Source organism: Theobroma cacao, chromosome 9, assembly GCF_053813885.1.
Source record: "Theobroma cacao isolate CCN51 chromosome 9, ASM5381388v1, whole genome shotgun sequence".
Taxonomy (NCBI): Eukaryota; Viridiplantae; Streptophyta; class Magnoliopsida; order Malvales; family Malvaceae; genus Theobroma; species Theobroma cacao.
In genome coordinates, this window is record NC_142647.1 from 44,101,060 (window position 1) to 44,117,365 (window position 16,306).

At 30.9% G+C, this 16,306-nt stretch overlaps 1 protein-coding gene across 1 annotated transcript; it reads right to left on the reverse strand.

The window, feature by feature from the left end:
* Nucleotides 1-1,786: 1,786 nt before the first annotated feature.
* On the reverse strand, nucleotides 1,787-5,839 carry LOC18590117 (protein NRT1/ PTR FAMILY 2.7-like). The gene is made up of 4 exons (XM_018127491.2): nucleotides 5,585-5,839; nucleotides 5,265-5,482; nucleotides 4,208-4,752; nucleotides 1,787-2,623 (listed from the first exon to the last, which is right to left on the reverse strand). The coding sequence occupies exons 1-4, from the start codon at nucleotides 5,667-5,669 to the stop codon at nucleotides 1,792-1,794; spliced, it is 1,680 nt and encodes a 559-aa protein (XP_017982980.2). The 5' UTR covers nucleotides 5,670-5,839; the 3' UTR covers nucleotides 1,787-1,791.
* Between the last annotated feature and the right edge of the window lie 10,467 nt (nucleotides 5,840-16,306).

The window sequence follows — 16,306 nt, forward strand, 5'->3', positions numbered from 1 at the left end:
AGCTACAAGTCATGTTTAAAAGATATCGTTATTATATGCCATGTTCAAAAAAAGTTATCACATGACATGTTGAAAAAAAAAGTTGTTACACGCCATGCTTAAGGTCTTTAACTCTAAGAGTTTATGTTCTAATGAAATATAAAAGAGCAAATTACACGTCATGTTTAAAAAATGTTGTTGTTACACATTATGTTCAAAAAATTTTATTATATGTTATTTTGAGAAAAATGTTGTTACATACAGACATGTACAAAATCATGTTATTACAGGCCATGCCATATTCCATAGATTTGTTACACTCCAAGTGCATTAGAGTTGTTACATGTAAACATGGTGTGTAACAATATGTTTGCATGTAACAACTCTGCGTGGTGTTCTAATTTACAAATTCTATTTCACTTATAACTTCAACCCATCAACTTCGAGTTTTATAAATATAAATCATTATTGATTTTTCAAGAAAATTTTATAGAAAACTAAAAACTCTAAAAATTTTCAAAAAGGAAGAAGATCAACAAAGTAAGGGATTAACAACTTTGGAGGAAAAAACTTTCTCTCACCTTCATTTAGATTCTTTATATATATATATATATATATATATATATATGTATATTTAACTACAAAATATCAAATATTACTAATCTGTAGATGTAGTCTCAAAAAATAAAAGAATCCAAAACGTTAGTGGAGTGCACAACAAAAACTTAGTTTACTGTGCTCTACAATAGCTAAAAATAACGAAAAAGAAAAACAAAACGACATTACAAGCCTATGTAGATGTTACACACCAAAGTTTTAACAGTAGATGTTACATACTAAAACCAAAGCTTTAGCATCAAATGTTACACACCAAAGCCAAAGCTTCAGCACTAGATATTATAGGCAAAAACTTTCTTCTTTTTATTGATGTTATATGTCAAGGCATGGATCATTTTGTTACGCGCAAAGGCATGTTTTACCAGACTTGAATCACTGAAAAGCTCAACACCAATAAATCCAAGAAGATGTTGTTACTGGCTATACCATACTCTTTGATTTGTAGATCGATGATGATATGACGAGATTACGAGAGATAGACACAGAGAGGGTTTTGTGCATGTAACCCAATAAACTTAAGAACATGTCGTTACCGGCCATGTCATACTCTTTGGTTTATAGATTAACAACAATATGGTGAGATGGTGAAAGATAGATAGAGAGAGATGGTGATGGTGATAAAATTAGATAGAACTTGATGGCGATAGAGAAAAATGGAGAGCACAGTAGATGGATGAAGGGAGAGAGAAATTGAAAACATTTAATTTGTCTGAAATAGTTTTAAAGGGATTTTTGTTAAGTCATGGCAAAAGTTGGGTAAAAACCGTTGACTTGAATGCTATTTTTAAAATGGGCTTATCAAGTTGGCTATTTTTCACTATTTGCTCATCTTAAATATACTTTTGCATTTTGTAAAATCCAATCATTAGACAAAAGTATTGTTTCAATAATTACTTTATGAAAAGATAAATATTTATTTTATAAGACATAATTTTTAAGCTATAATATGAAAAGATAACTTTACATATTCAAATTTTTGAGTTGTAATGTTTTTTCAATTGTCTCATAACCTTTGGATTTAGAAGTGTTTTTCTAACATATCATTTTACTAAGAGATATAACTATTTACATAAAAACCCCACTTACAATCTAATAATCACACTATATTACTATATGTGACATAACCTTTGAGCTAAGATAACCTTCTATTATGTGAGACAACTTCTCATTTTGAAAATACATTAACATATTTTCTTAAGCAGAACTATCATCAACTTCCTTTTCAGCATTTTGATACTTATACAAGCTGGCACAAGCAAGGAAATAACCAAAGTTGAGCACCCCCACCACAGTTAAGGTCCAATAAACAGTATCTAGCCTTCCATTGTTTATGTTATCAGGTAACCAGCTTGTAACCCTCCTAAGTAAATCAATTATTGCAGTGCTTAAGTAGTAAGCGATCCCAAGAATCATAGCAATCATAGCAGTTGCTGTGCTTCTCAGAGATGCAGGGAATTCTTGATAATATAGTGCAACTTGTCCTGGGAAATGAAAGGCTTCTCCAACTCCAACCAAAACTAGTTGGGGAAATAGCCACAAAGCCGACATAGGTACTATGGAACTTGGTTGAGACCGGAGGTTGTGGGCATGGACCATTTTGAGCCGTTTTGACTCCACCAATGCTGACACGGCCATGCCAAGCACGTTTAACACGTGGCCTACACCTATTCGCTGGAGGGCTGATGGAGGCTTCCGAGTCAGCTTCTGCCACATAGGACACAAGAACCGATCAATCAGGGTCAGGAAAATGGATGTGGAAATCAACACTATGACTGGGACAGAGCCAGCTGGGATTTTGAAATGTTGCCCAAGGTGACGATCCGTGCTTAGAGCTTGGAGTATTGTCAGGCTGCCCTGGATTGCTATTGGAATGCTTAAAAATATACTCGAAGACCATAGTGGGAAAATTCTGATCAAGCTTTTCAGATCTTCTACATGTTGCACAGTGCAAAGACTCCATGGTTTCGCAATTGAGCCATCGGATCCAATGTCTCCTTCAGCTTTTAATGATGCACGGTTGAGGAACCTACAACAAAAAGAGTCCAAAGTGCATTATAATTAACTCATAATTGTTTAGCCATGATTTCGGTTATGCTTAGCTTAATGAACAAAAGTTTAAAGGTTGTTTTCGATTAATGCTGAGAAACATGCAAGTGTTTTTCTAATTAAACAAAAGAGTTCAATGGACAGATACATTTAACAAGCAAACACTTCATTAATAAACTTTTATTTCTTGGACATGTGATATAATATTATAAAAAGAGCAAAAAATAGACGCTCATTCGGGACGAGAAATTTTCATTCATAAACGTGACAATAAAAATACAAATTTGACATGAAAAATAATTATTGAGCATTGTATCTATTTAAAAATTATATTAAATCATATAGTAGTAGTGTCCAATAATTTTCCAAATAGGGAATCAATGAATCTGATGTGGGTGAGTCAAGAATCCGTATCCTTGTTTTTATCCTCAAATTCAGTACGATTTAAGATCGTTGGTCCCAGTGTTACAAGCATGCTTAGCTTAGCAATCATGCATAAGTAGATGAGGTGCGCCACCTTGGACTCTGATATATTTCCACTGGTCTGCCACAAATATTTTAAGCGCACCCAACCAACACCACAACCAGACCCAGCACTCTAGTTTGATTGCAATCAATATATATATATATATAGATATAGATATAGATATTTGTACATACTATGAAATCATGAGGATCAAAGACTTAGCCCACTCAAAACGATACGAGATAAAAGTAATTAGACAAGAAAGCTATGTCAACAGCAAAATGAAAAGAAAAGAATAAGTCTAGAGAAACAGCAAACCCAATAAAGATTTGATGGGTTCAATTGTTCAAAGGTACGTGGTGGGGCTCTCCACTGACTGAATGCCCACTTTTTGGAAGGAAAAGATGGAACCCTTGACTATGTGTTTTAAAGTGAACATTGTCCCTATACCGTACACTTCCTCTCAAGACTTCTGATTAATTTATCAACTTTTTCCAGGGAGATGGATAGGAAATTTAGAATATGTGACACCTAAATGTGCCATGTTTGATTGCGATTTTTGACAAGTAAATAGAGTAAATTCCATGTTGCCGACACTAAACACGTTTCTTATAGGCAAATACTATGTAGGGAGAGAGTTTATTTATTGTGTTTTCTATGAGCTAGGAGGGAAGGAGAAAGATGTATCGGGATTTCTTTGTTTCCTCTAAGATCTAATTCCTATCAACTCTCCCGAATTATTATTTCAACATAATTTAATAGATTAACACCTTCAATGAAATTTTTGTATGAAAAAATATGATTTAATTTCATATCATATCATAATATTTTATTTATTGGATACGTTAAATAGTTTAAACTTAAAATTAAAAAGCAAGATTTAATGAACGTCTTTATTCTGATTATTTAGACTATTGTTCTTTTCTTTTTAAAAATAAAAAAATAAACTTTAGCATTTCCCGTTATTTTTTAGTCATCATTCTATTATTATATAGTACAAGCAAAGGAACCTAGGAAATTTGCTTCTAATTTTGATGCATAAAAGTAGACTTGGCTTATGACTAAGTTTAGAGGTAGTAGTATCTATGATATATATACCTGAAACCTTTTTTAGGTGCTGCAGCCTCCACATTCGTGGGTTGATTGGTAGGTTCGTTGTAATAGTCGTGGCTCGTGGATGAGAGTGGCAAATTTCTTTTCTTAAAAGCAGCCACTGGAACACGAACTATGTTCATGAATGGACTCCCTTGAGGCTTGTCATGTAAATAGAACCGGTTTCCCAACAAGAAAATTGCTAAGCCGATGAAATTAGCAGCAACGCATACTCCAAAACCCAAACCCCAACTCACATTGTCCTCAATGTAGACTATCGCTGTGGAACTGACTACGGAGGCAGTGTATAGAGTGAAAAAGTACCAATTGAAGAAACTCCCTTGCTCTTGGGGCTTATGGAATTGGTTTGCTCCCATTGTTGCTAAACTAAAACGCGTGCCTCCCAGACCAATAGTTGCCAGAGCTATTCCTGCATAAAGGACAAGGAATTGAATCTTTAAGGGGGCTTTGCAAAAGCTGATCCCTCCATCGTTACAGGGTTGAGGCCTCAATGAATTGAGTGTAGCGGTTAAGGCAAGAAAACCCGTGCCCTGCAAACGTGGAAAGAAAACATATCGGATAACAGCAAAGTGGCTCAACTTGGAGAGGTAGGCAGAGGTGACCTTGGTGACAGTTAACCTCCACTCTTCTTTAATGATGATTATCCACAGTAATCTACCTAGATTAAAATAAATTAACAACGAGAAAGAATAATCTAGAATCACAATTTGCAGCCTTGCTTTCATACTATTCTGGTAATTAACAAATAACAAGCAAGTCGAGAACTTGATCAAAGCTTTAATGCAACTGCATGTTTTTGTTTGAGCCTCAACATGATTACTCTTTGCTCAAATCATGCTTTTGAGTCTAAAAGAAAATGACAACAAAATTCACATTGTTGAGCACGGTAATAATTAACTTAAAAATGATATAAATAGATCAATTTTCTCTCCAAGATAACCCAGGAATACACCCTGATCAGGTCCTGAACCTAATGTATGATGATAGAAAATACATGCATGAAGGAAAGTTAGGTATTGTCAAAGGGTTGAAAGGTGGATACCAGCAAAGAGATGCACGAAAATATTGAGACTACAGAGAAACAGCCCAAGAAAGAATCAGCTATGATAGCTCCAACTATGGGAAACAGACTTGAGCCTCCATTCACTATATTTGAAACCTGAGCAGCATCAATGCTCTTTAAATTGAATTCTTGAATGAGATAGACGATGAGGTTGGCCACCCATCCTCCACCCGCAAGTGTTAAGCCTGCCAATGTCCCTGGATTGACAAAATATAACAAAAGTCATGCATTGGAGGAAATGATACATCCGCATGTTGGTGTAACAGAGTTGATTAGGCACGAGAGAGAAATAAAGCGACCAATAATGAAGGGGAAGGTGATCCAGCCGCCTCCTTGTCTGCGACCTGAATTTGGAGTTTGGATTTCTCTATGGAGGGTATCCATTCGTAGTAGTTGAAGTCTAAGAGTTGGAACAGATTGGTCTGAGGGGTCAGGGCAGGGAGCTCAAAACTAGTAATCTGAGTCCTGTCTGTGTATAACAATATCGAGTGTCCCCGTCGGCGTTAAAGTCTAAAATCTAGGTTTCGCTACTTATGGGTGTAATTATTATAAATTTCATTGCCCACCCTTGAGAGAGACAGAAAGTTGATAGGCTTCGGCAGAATCAGAGTTCGCTTAATGGAACGCCTTCATGGAAAATGTTTACTTTTACTCAACTCTTGGGTCTGATTGTTGGCCACGTGGCATAGTCAATTGAGTCATTGGACATAGTTACCCTTTTTAACAAAGTCAAGATTTTTTTGTAGTTTTTGTATTTTTGGAGGTCATGGTACTTCCGACTTTTCCTAATGTCATAGGTTTTGGAATTTTCTTCTCTTCGTGGAAGTGTTCTCTTACTTTCTCTCTTGATCAGAGGAAGAATCTGGAGAAAAAAATTGAGAGAATTGGGTGAGGAAAGAGGAGAGAGAGAGGAGAGAACAAGCATTAGAGAGAGTTAAGGGTACGAACAAAGACAAGCAAAATAAATATAAATTTAAATTTGTGATTTTTTCAATTGATTGAACAAAATCTCTCTTATTTTTTTCTTTTCTTCTCCATCTTATTTCCTTGTCCACTGTTTTATCTTTTAATTATTTATTTTATTTTAATCTATGCATTAATTTAAATTTATGAAATTAGTTTAAAAAATGGTAAGAATAAAAAAATAAATAATTGAAAATTAATTTCATAATTTTTTGTTTATCCTATTTTTATTATTTAGGTTTTTATTTTTTTATAATATTATTACTTCCATACAGAAACCAGAAACTTTGATGTAAGGTAGCGTTTTGTACAAGGGAAGTGAAAGCACATTCTTGTCCAATTAAATTACATTGTAATGTTTGTTTTGTAACAGACGACTGTAATGTAAGATTGCAATATAATCACATTACAGCCAAGGGATGTAATGTAATTACAGTTCAAAACTAATACAATCACATTACATTACACTCTGCAGTATTATTAAAAACATTTTTAACCTTCAACTTTATTACTTTGTTAAAAATATTTTATAATATTATAATTAAAATAAAATATATTAAAATAAAATATATAATATAAAAATTAGAAATTAAAATAAAATAAAATAAAAAAATTAAATTTTATATAATATAGGTAAAAGAAATTAAAATATAATATATAATATAAAAAATTATATTAAAAAATAAAAATAAAAATATAATACTATAATAAAAAATGAAAATAAAATATATGACATTAAAAATATATTTAAGAGATGATATTATATAAAAATTAACAATAAAAAATACTAGTATATTAAACTTGTATTTTAATAAATATGAGTAATTTTGAAAATTAATATTACATTTTCAGTAAAGTACTTATAAACTAAACGCTGTAATGTTATTTTCTTTACATTTTAATCATTATTTTGTCTGTATACCAAATACTGTAATGTTATTTTTCCTGCAATCACATTACCTTTAATCACATTGCATTGTAAAGTACCAAACGCCACCTAAGTTTCTAATTTCCTTTCTTTTTATCTCAGTTGATTTGTTTATTCAAACTTTTACTATTTGGATTCTTTATTATTTTTATTTTTATAATGTTATTGCTTTCATACATAAATAAAAAACTTTTCAAGTAAGTTTCTAAATTTTTCTTTCTTTTTATCTCATTTGATTAAGTATGTGGCTATACTTCTCTATTGTAGACAACAATCTACTTAAACTTTTGTGAGATTGAGTTTAGTTTTTTTTTTTTTTTTTTTGTTATTCTTTCAAGGTTTTATAGAGGATGGCATGCTTATTATCATTATTGGGAAAGAAGCTCCACAGAGACCAAATGTTAAAATCATTGAAATATTAGTCACTTATCATGTATTTTATGTGTTCTTAAATTGTTTACTGCAGCCTACATTCACAACTTTTAAAATAGATTACCACTAAATAATTATGTAATTTTTGACCCTTTTTATATACATTACAATTGACAAATAACTTCATAATTGCTTATGTAAAGTGAGCACTATATGATTATTGAAATATAAATATATTTGAATAAACATTATTTCTCTATCTCACACAATTACATCGCACAAGCATATTCTAATATATATTAAAGTGAGTATAAATTGGGAGTATTCCAATTGGTGTCTAATTGACTGACAAGCGTCATTCAATTGAGCCCACTACAAGTTTTTTTTTTTTGGTTATTATAGGATGGCTTTTTTGATGATTGTGGGTTTTTTTGGGCTTTTTCTGTCTTTTCACAATCATTTTTTCTTTTGTCTTGAGGGTGATTTTGGATTTTTAATATATGTACATGTTATTTTGGTCTTTTTAATTACCGTGATTCTAGAGTTTTTCCTCCCTTAGCCTCTTCGCCCTTTCTCATTTCTTACTTTCTTAGTTGATTTCATCTTCTTCTCCTCTTTTTCCAGTGCTTCTTTTTTATTTATTTTGTTTTGTTTTCTTTATTTCTTTTGGCGCTTTTTTGTTCATTTTCTTTGCTCTTTGATTTGCTGAGGTGTTGTTTTTTTTTTTTTTTACTTTTTTGTATTTTTTTCTTTTTTCCTGTCGTTTGGTGTTGTTTTTGACTTTTATGATTTTAACGTTGGTTTTTGCTTAGCAGGTTGGTTTGGTTTGTTATTTGTTTTGGCTTGGTTGTTTACTCAGTGTTTCAAATTTGGTTTATTTTGGTTTGTTCTTTTGCGTTGTTGGTTTACTCTGGTTGTATGTATAAGGAATTATTGTTCCTTGATTAAAAAAATCGACACCCACTAAAGTGGGGGCACCACTCTAGTGTGTGTTTGTGTGGATATAAGATTTTCATTTTTGGTGAATGAAATAAATGTAGTCCTTCAAAGAGAAGAATGTTAGAGCTAAAAAGTCTCAACAGCACAACTTGTCAAAGCAAAGAAACCTCGTTAACAAACAGAAAAAAAATTAAGAGCTGTTGCTCAATCTTGCAAAATCAATCACTTTCATAGATACAATGTTCATTTTCATTTGAAAATCAGCTACTACTCTTCTTTAGACCACCCTTTTCTCAGTATTAAACCTTGACCTGTGAGGGAGGATGTCTCGACCCAAACCCCAAGGGCCAAGACCGACACACGAGTCACATAGGCAAAGCCCACAATTCTCAAGCAAGCCTCGTATAGATATGGCAAGCACATAGACATAATCAATATTTCACAAGTCTATAGTGATGCATTTCATCACACAAATCCAAGCATAGTACTAACACACTACCCATAATATATATATCACTTAGCAGAAGTACACTCGTGTACTAGTTACAAGAGCCATACACTAACCAACATTAGTGGGTCGAAGCTCATACACAACAATCCATAGATTATAAATTACAATGGCATTACAATGCCATCAAAATAAAACAACTAGTACTTGTACCAAAACTAGCAGAGTGGACTCGTAGATCAAAGATATTGCTTTTACCTTCGTTCTGAAATGGTGAGTTTGTATGCTTTTACCTTTGCAAAAAGGACTGATTTGTGCTTACGCAGAAAGGATATTTGCAAATAAACAATTCACTTATAATAAACAACGACAAGTGTAACCTTCACATATCATAAGTTTGAGAACTGATGACAATCTTAATTCATGAATATAATTTTTTTTTGTATGAAACTTTATGCAAATTAACATATTAACTACTGAAATGATCTTGCAACATCATTAGGATACATGTATATGTCTATATTCTAACATAACTATGATGATATAAGTCTTACAATATGAAAGAACCCATAATTCATGAATTGAAATTTCTGGATAGCAATCAATATATATGTATATGTATATATATAAAGGGCATTTTTATTTTGTATTCTTATGAAAATATTATTAAAATATAGTCAAGGCTAATTTTATTTTTTTGGTATAAATATGTGATTAAATTATAGTCAAGGGTAATTTAATCTTTCGGTATAAATATTTTATTATATTTTAGTTAAGGGTATTTTGTCTTTTGGTATAAGCATTTTCCCCTTTTGATAAAAAATAATTCAAATATTATAATAATGGGTAGTTTTAATCATTTTATCATTTATTCTTTGATTGTTTTAAAGTTATTTTTATTAATCAAATATTGGAATAAATCATAATAACAATTTTTATCTTATTTCATTAAATGAACCAAACCACATAATAATTATACCATTTTATTTTTATTTTATTCTATTCACACATAATAATTATTTTATTTTATTTTATTTCATTTCACGAACCAAATGTGTCGTGGTGCAGGGAGATGTTTGTGGTCTGATGATTTGGCTGAATTTAAAGGCTGATTTGGCTTTTTGACTCCTGAATGTTTTACGTGTACAGAATGTGGTTTTGTATGGCTCTCTAGCTTAACCTTTTGGTGCAGGTTGTGGGTTGGGTAGCTGGGTGGTTTTTGTACATGTGTATAGGATACTGTTTTTTCTCCTGTATGTTTTTTGTGGTTACAGGAGTGAGGACTTTGGGTTCTTTTTGTGTCTGTTCCTTGTTCTGGAGAGGTTGATATCGATTTGGAATGTTGTGCCATAGGATATTGGGAGGTATACCTAGGTGTCAATGGGCATATCTCCCAATATTTGTGGTTTGGTCCTGTTTAGGGTGTCGTAAAGTGCAGGTCCAGGAACCCGACCGTCAGACGCGATAGTGAAAAACTCTTAAAAGTTAAAAAATTAAGAGTCGCCACCAATCTTTTTTATTAGGTGCGATTGACCACCTATTGACTCGATTCTAATCGATGAAACCTTAAATTAATTTTAAACCCACCGAAAAGAGCCTTAAACTGGTTTACGATTTTCTAGATATAGGCTCGGGAGTATGGTTACGCCCGGGGAAGGATTAGCACCTCCGGAATACCCGTTTCATGAACGGTACCATTTTTAGATTATCCTATTAGGCTTTTATTATATTTCCTTAGTTATGATTCTCTTATTTTATCTCTTATTTATCATAAAATGGAATGCAAATGTGAAGTAAGATGAAATGCATGGCGTGAGATAAATATGCCGGACGAATAACCTTTTATCAAGGATATTTTCCTGAATCTGCCATCATACTGGTGGGACTCGAGTATTCTCTCACCTAGGGAATTATCCGAGAAATTCACTTTCGCAAATTCGACGAATAATTCCCGTCATCGAAGTCATCGTACGTTTTCTTTTTAAAATAATATTTTTGTGCATAATGAACCTAATTCGGGCAAAAACTTTTTATTAAAGATGCTTCTCGAGCCCTCCCATCATACTGGTGGGACCCGAAGACATCTTTTCACCTAGAGAACTATCCGAAAAATATTTGTCTTCGCAAGATCCTCGGAAGATCCCATCATCGGGGCTTAAACTCGAAAACAGAAATATTTATATGCAATGATATGCATGATGCAATATATATGTATGTCATGCTAATGCAATTATCTATTTTTTTATTTATTATTATTTAATTATTATTTTTATTTTATGATTTTTTTCATTATTATATTTTTTATTTTATTCCTTATTATCCTTTTTTTGTATACCTTATATTTTTATCCAAAATTTCTCCTATATTTTCCTTTTATAATTAGATAAATTATTTATGATTCTATGTTATTTTTAATGAACTGAGAAACTTATTTATTATCATTTTTTATTATTAATATTTTTATATTTTTTATTATTTTTTTATGTTATTATTTATTATTATTATATTATTATATATACATTTTTTGTAAGCAATCTTTTATTCAAATCTAATGTCTAAAGTTATATATATATGTTCAATTCCATTTTTTACTTTCTATTTTATTTCTTTTATATAATATTTTTTTATCCCTAATTTATATCACTAGATATTTAATGTTTAACTTTGAAAATATTTATTGTTTTGGAACTTTCTTGTTGATAGTTTATACTACTTGTCTATTTATTTAATGCCATGGATATTATCTTTTCATACAATTATTATATCTATACATTTGAATCATTATTTATTATTATTATTATTATTATTATTATTATTATTATTATTTTATATATTTTAATATGATTTTCGTATAGTTAAATTTTCATTTATAAAAATTTCGGGATCTTAAAATCAAGGCTCTCCCATCGTACTGGTGAAGCCTTAATTCAGATTCCGAGCCTAAGGAACATAAGCCCGAGATTGCGACTTCTCTCGTCCCGACTGATCATCCCATCATCGGCATTATACTTGTAGTCAATATCATGATATTTATTATTATTTTACCTTTTTTATTACCATTATTTTATTTATTATTTTATTTATAATTTTATTATATATTTGTAACAAATATTTTCCTAAACATAAGTTCTTTGTATAACTAAACATTTTCTAAAATATTTTTTTATTTATTTTTTTCCATGCTCTATTAGTTTCTATATTCTTCTATTTATATTAATTTCCTAAGTTTAAACTGTCATCTAAAAAATTTAAAATGTTATACTAAAATAATTTAGAACAAATAAAATGGACCAATCTAAGTCATAACAGATCTACAAAAAAAATAAAGCCTTTACTTGACTTGGGCTTAAGTAGTGACCTAAGAAGACCAGTCCAAGGAAAGATCGCCCTCGAGCCTGCTTTGTTGGCCCACTAGGTGCCCCTCCAAACGCACCGTTTTGGTGCACCAGTCTCCCTCAAACGACGCCATTTAGGCTCTAAGCCTTAGTATATAAACCCTTTTTTTTTTCTCTCTTCTCTTATTTTCCCTTATTATTTTCTCTCTCTAGTCTGCCAAATGCTCTCCCTTCTCTCTAAAAATGTTTCACCTCTCTCTCCTTTTACTGGTTTCTCTCTCTCCTGCCTCCTTGCTCGACAGTCGCCCAAACCAACTCTTTAATCGACAGCGCTGCCGGCTACCTTGACCGGCCTTCTCTCTCTCCTCTAATCGGGGCCGATCAGGCTTCCTCTCTCTCACTCTTCTCCTGTCGGAGCAAACCCAAGCCCCCAAAACTCTCTAAATATCGACGCCGATCGGGCTTCCTCTCTCTCACTCTTCTCTTTTCGACGCAAAATCGAGCCCTCAAAACTCTCTCAATATTGGCACCGGTCAAGCTTCCTCTCTCTCACTCTTCTCTTACCGACGCAAAATCGAGCCCTCAAAACTCTCTCAATATCAATGCCGATCGGGCTTCCTCTCTCTCACTCTTCTCCTGCCGACGCAAACTCGAGCCCCCAACTCTCTCTCCTAATCAAAGCTGGTCGGACTTCCTCTCTCACTCTTCTCTTGTCGGTGCAAACCCGAGCCCCTTTTCACTCTCTCTCTCTACCGATCCATTTTCCCCTTCTCTCATTACGCATTTTTTTTGATTTTTTGGTATCTCTTTTTGATGTATTTTTCTTGATTTTTTTTTTGGTGGATTGTTGTGGCTGCTAGAGACTTAGGAATTTTGGTTGTGCTTGTTTTCTTTGACTTGCAGGATCCCCCGATTGCTATAGTGTCCCCTCTCCTTTATACCCGGTTCTTGACCTTTGGAGGGGGCACATTCCACGACCCTGCCAAGCCCGAGTTTTTCGCATCTGGCACTGTAGTGGTAGTAGTACGGGTACTGGTAGGGGCGTTCACGCCCTGTCAGTACTCCTCTATTTTTTTATTATTATTTATATATTTTATTTATTTTTTAGTGTCTACACAGGGTCTGCTTTTGTATAGGAGAATTTCTCTCCCCCTTGTTTCTTAATGAAACCTTCTAATGACTTTTAAAAAAAAAAAAAAGTCTTTTGTCAGTCAAGCTAAAGATTTATCAAGACATAAACTGATAATGGAGGAATAAAATACGTTTAAAAAAAAAACAGTAGAACATGATTTGGTTTGGTAGAAAAATCAAATAGAGACTTGAATTAAATTGGAATGAAAAGAGTACGGTAAGCTTTCGTTGGATTATAATCGTTTACCCATAGCTATATGCAGCAAGGATGTACACAGGCATAAGCTTGATTAGTTTTAAGTACCATATATACTATACAACAATGAAGAAGGATTTAGTTACACATTGTGAACGATTATATATATTATCACAATTTGAATTTAAAATCTTTATTCATTTTCGAATATGTTAGTGACAAAATTCTTTATTCAACTTCTAGCCAAGTTTTAGTGCCATACATAGAGGAATTAAGAAATAGAAACCAATAAATGCATGCAGCATATCCTATATATATTTTTTACGCTGGTGGAGTAGACTAGCTAGACATTTCAAGTTTGGATAGGAATCTATCTTACAATTTAATGAGTAGAATAGCTTGTTTTACTTTGTTTGTGTGGAACAAGGTTGAAATCCCACGTCTCTAGGGATACATTGGAACTTAAAACTGATAGTTTGTGATGAAGTTCATTCATTGATTCATGCTTGATGTTGCATTTCAGCTAGGATTGAACATAGAATAGTTGATTATTGACCAAACCACATTAACATTTCATTTAATTTTTGTCTACCGATTTTGTTTTCAATAAAATCTAGTGCCTCTCGAGTAGTTTTCATTCTAGCAAATTTAATAGTTGTTTATTGAATTTTTTTCGCATAATTTTGTGGGCCTAAGTGGGCTGGCACGTTATGGAGCGAGTCTTGCTATGAAACTTGGACTGGCTCATGAACATCTTTATTCATGGGCCGTGGTTAGGTTGGTACGGTGGCTTCTCAACTGACTTCAAGCAAGTGTGCTCTCCGCTTTTGCAAAAGTCTTTTATTTTTGCTTTGGCCTTCATTTATCGGACTCTTTCGAACCTTAAAAACTTTTTTCTTTCATTTTGCCATTATTTGGCTCTCTTACTTTTATTGGATTAACTTTTTTTTAACTCAATTTCAGAAGAATGAAAGAAACTTGTAACGACCCAAGTGTAAGTACCACTAAAAAAAAACAAGTTTTTTCTACGAAAAAAATTTTGTTGAAAAATTTTGTTAAAAATTTTCAACGAATTTCCAAAAGATATTAATAAAAAATTGTCATTATTTTTTTGACAGATTTTCGATGGATTTTTAACCGAATATTTTCGTCGAAAATTCGTTGGAAAATTGGTTAGCGCTAAAAAAAAATTTCTCCCACCAAATTTTCCAACAGAATTTCCAACGGAAACTTTTCCGTTGGAAATCCTTTGAAAATTTAAAGAACCCAAAAAATTTTGAAAACCCACTAAATTTTCTAAACAAAATTTTCGTTGGTAATAGTATTTTTTTAATTTATTTTCTTAAAATATTTTAAACTTTTTATAAATTTTATTAATCTTTTATAAAAAATAAGATATTAATAAAAGCAAATATATTCATATGTGAAGTTTATAATATTTAAAAGTTTAATTATATTTTCTTTTGCTTATTTTTTTACATTTTTGAAAACTTTCTTGAGTCATAAATTATAAATTAATAATTCCAAATTCATTAATTCTATAACATTAAAAAATTGATAAAAAGAACAAAATAAATTTTTAAATTTTAAAAAAACACATGATAAGATCTAATAAGAAATTTTAAAAAAATACTAATACTTTATGTATGTTATAATATTAATTAGTTAATATATATAAATTAAGAAGATAGATATATAATAAACTTATTAATTTAATATATTTAAAATATATTAGTTTATTATATCTATGTATACAAATTAGAATCATAGCTATATTAGACTATAGATATAAACCTGCATTATTAAAAAAAACTTATTGTATTAATATGAAATTACAAGTTATATTCTTTAATTGATATAACTTTATAAGTTAATATATATATATATATATGTATGTATATGAGATATTTAAATATCCTACATACATATATATATTAATATGTTTTATATGTAAACTTATAGTAATTTTATTTATATGATTACAGTTATTAGTTTTATTAGTTATTATCATACTTTTTACAAAATTATATTGATAAGCAATTATACAAATTTTGTAATATATATCAAATTATATTACATAATATTTGTGTCATTAATATATATAATAAATTTAGTAATATACCATTATGTTTTATATTGAGTAATTTTTAAACATAAATTATTAATAAAATTCAAAATATTAAAATTTGTGTTGCTATGGTGACTTAAATTTTTAATAGGAAATATCAAAATATATATCAAATTATATTACATAATCTTTAATAGGAAATATATTAATAAAATTAAATATATACATACTGGATTTTAGAATATTAAAAATATAAAAATGTTTTCTTTCATAAAAATCGGGTATAAAATTAAATAATATATTAAACAAAAACTAATAATAGTTTATTAGTAATTATAACCTTTATTAGTAACTTTATTAACTTTATTTATATGATTATATTTTAATAACTTTATTAGTAATTATTATCTCATTTTTTTATAACATATTAGTTTTTATAACATATATATAATAATAAAGTAATACGTATAAATATATATTATATAAAATTAACATATTAGTGATTGGTGATGGATAAAGATTGTAGATATCAGAATTTGTGTTGAGTTTAATTATCTTGCGAGTTATGTATGAGTGGGACTCTTTGGTTTAATTAGGAAAAAGTCTTAAGTTAAGTGGATCATTGAAGTTTATGATTGAAT

What these genes read in the sequence shown, in the direction of transcription:
- LOC18590117 (XM_018127491.2), bottom strand. Translation starts at nt 5,669, where the DNA reads ATGGATACCCTCCATAGAGAAATCCAAACTCCAAATTCAGGTCGCAGA. An exon ending in TTTCGTGCATCTCTTTGCTG is followed by an intron (nt 4,753 to 5,264) that starts GTATCCACCTTT and finishes CCACGTTTGCAG; the next exon opens with GGCACGGGTTTTCTTGCCTT. An exon ending in GCACCTAAAAAAGGTTTCAG is followed by an intron (nt 2,624 to 4,207) that starts GTATATATATCA and finishes TTTTTGTTGTAG; the next exon opens with GTTCCTCAACCGTGCATCAT.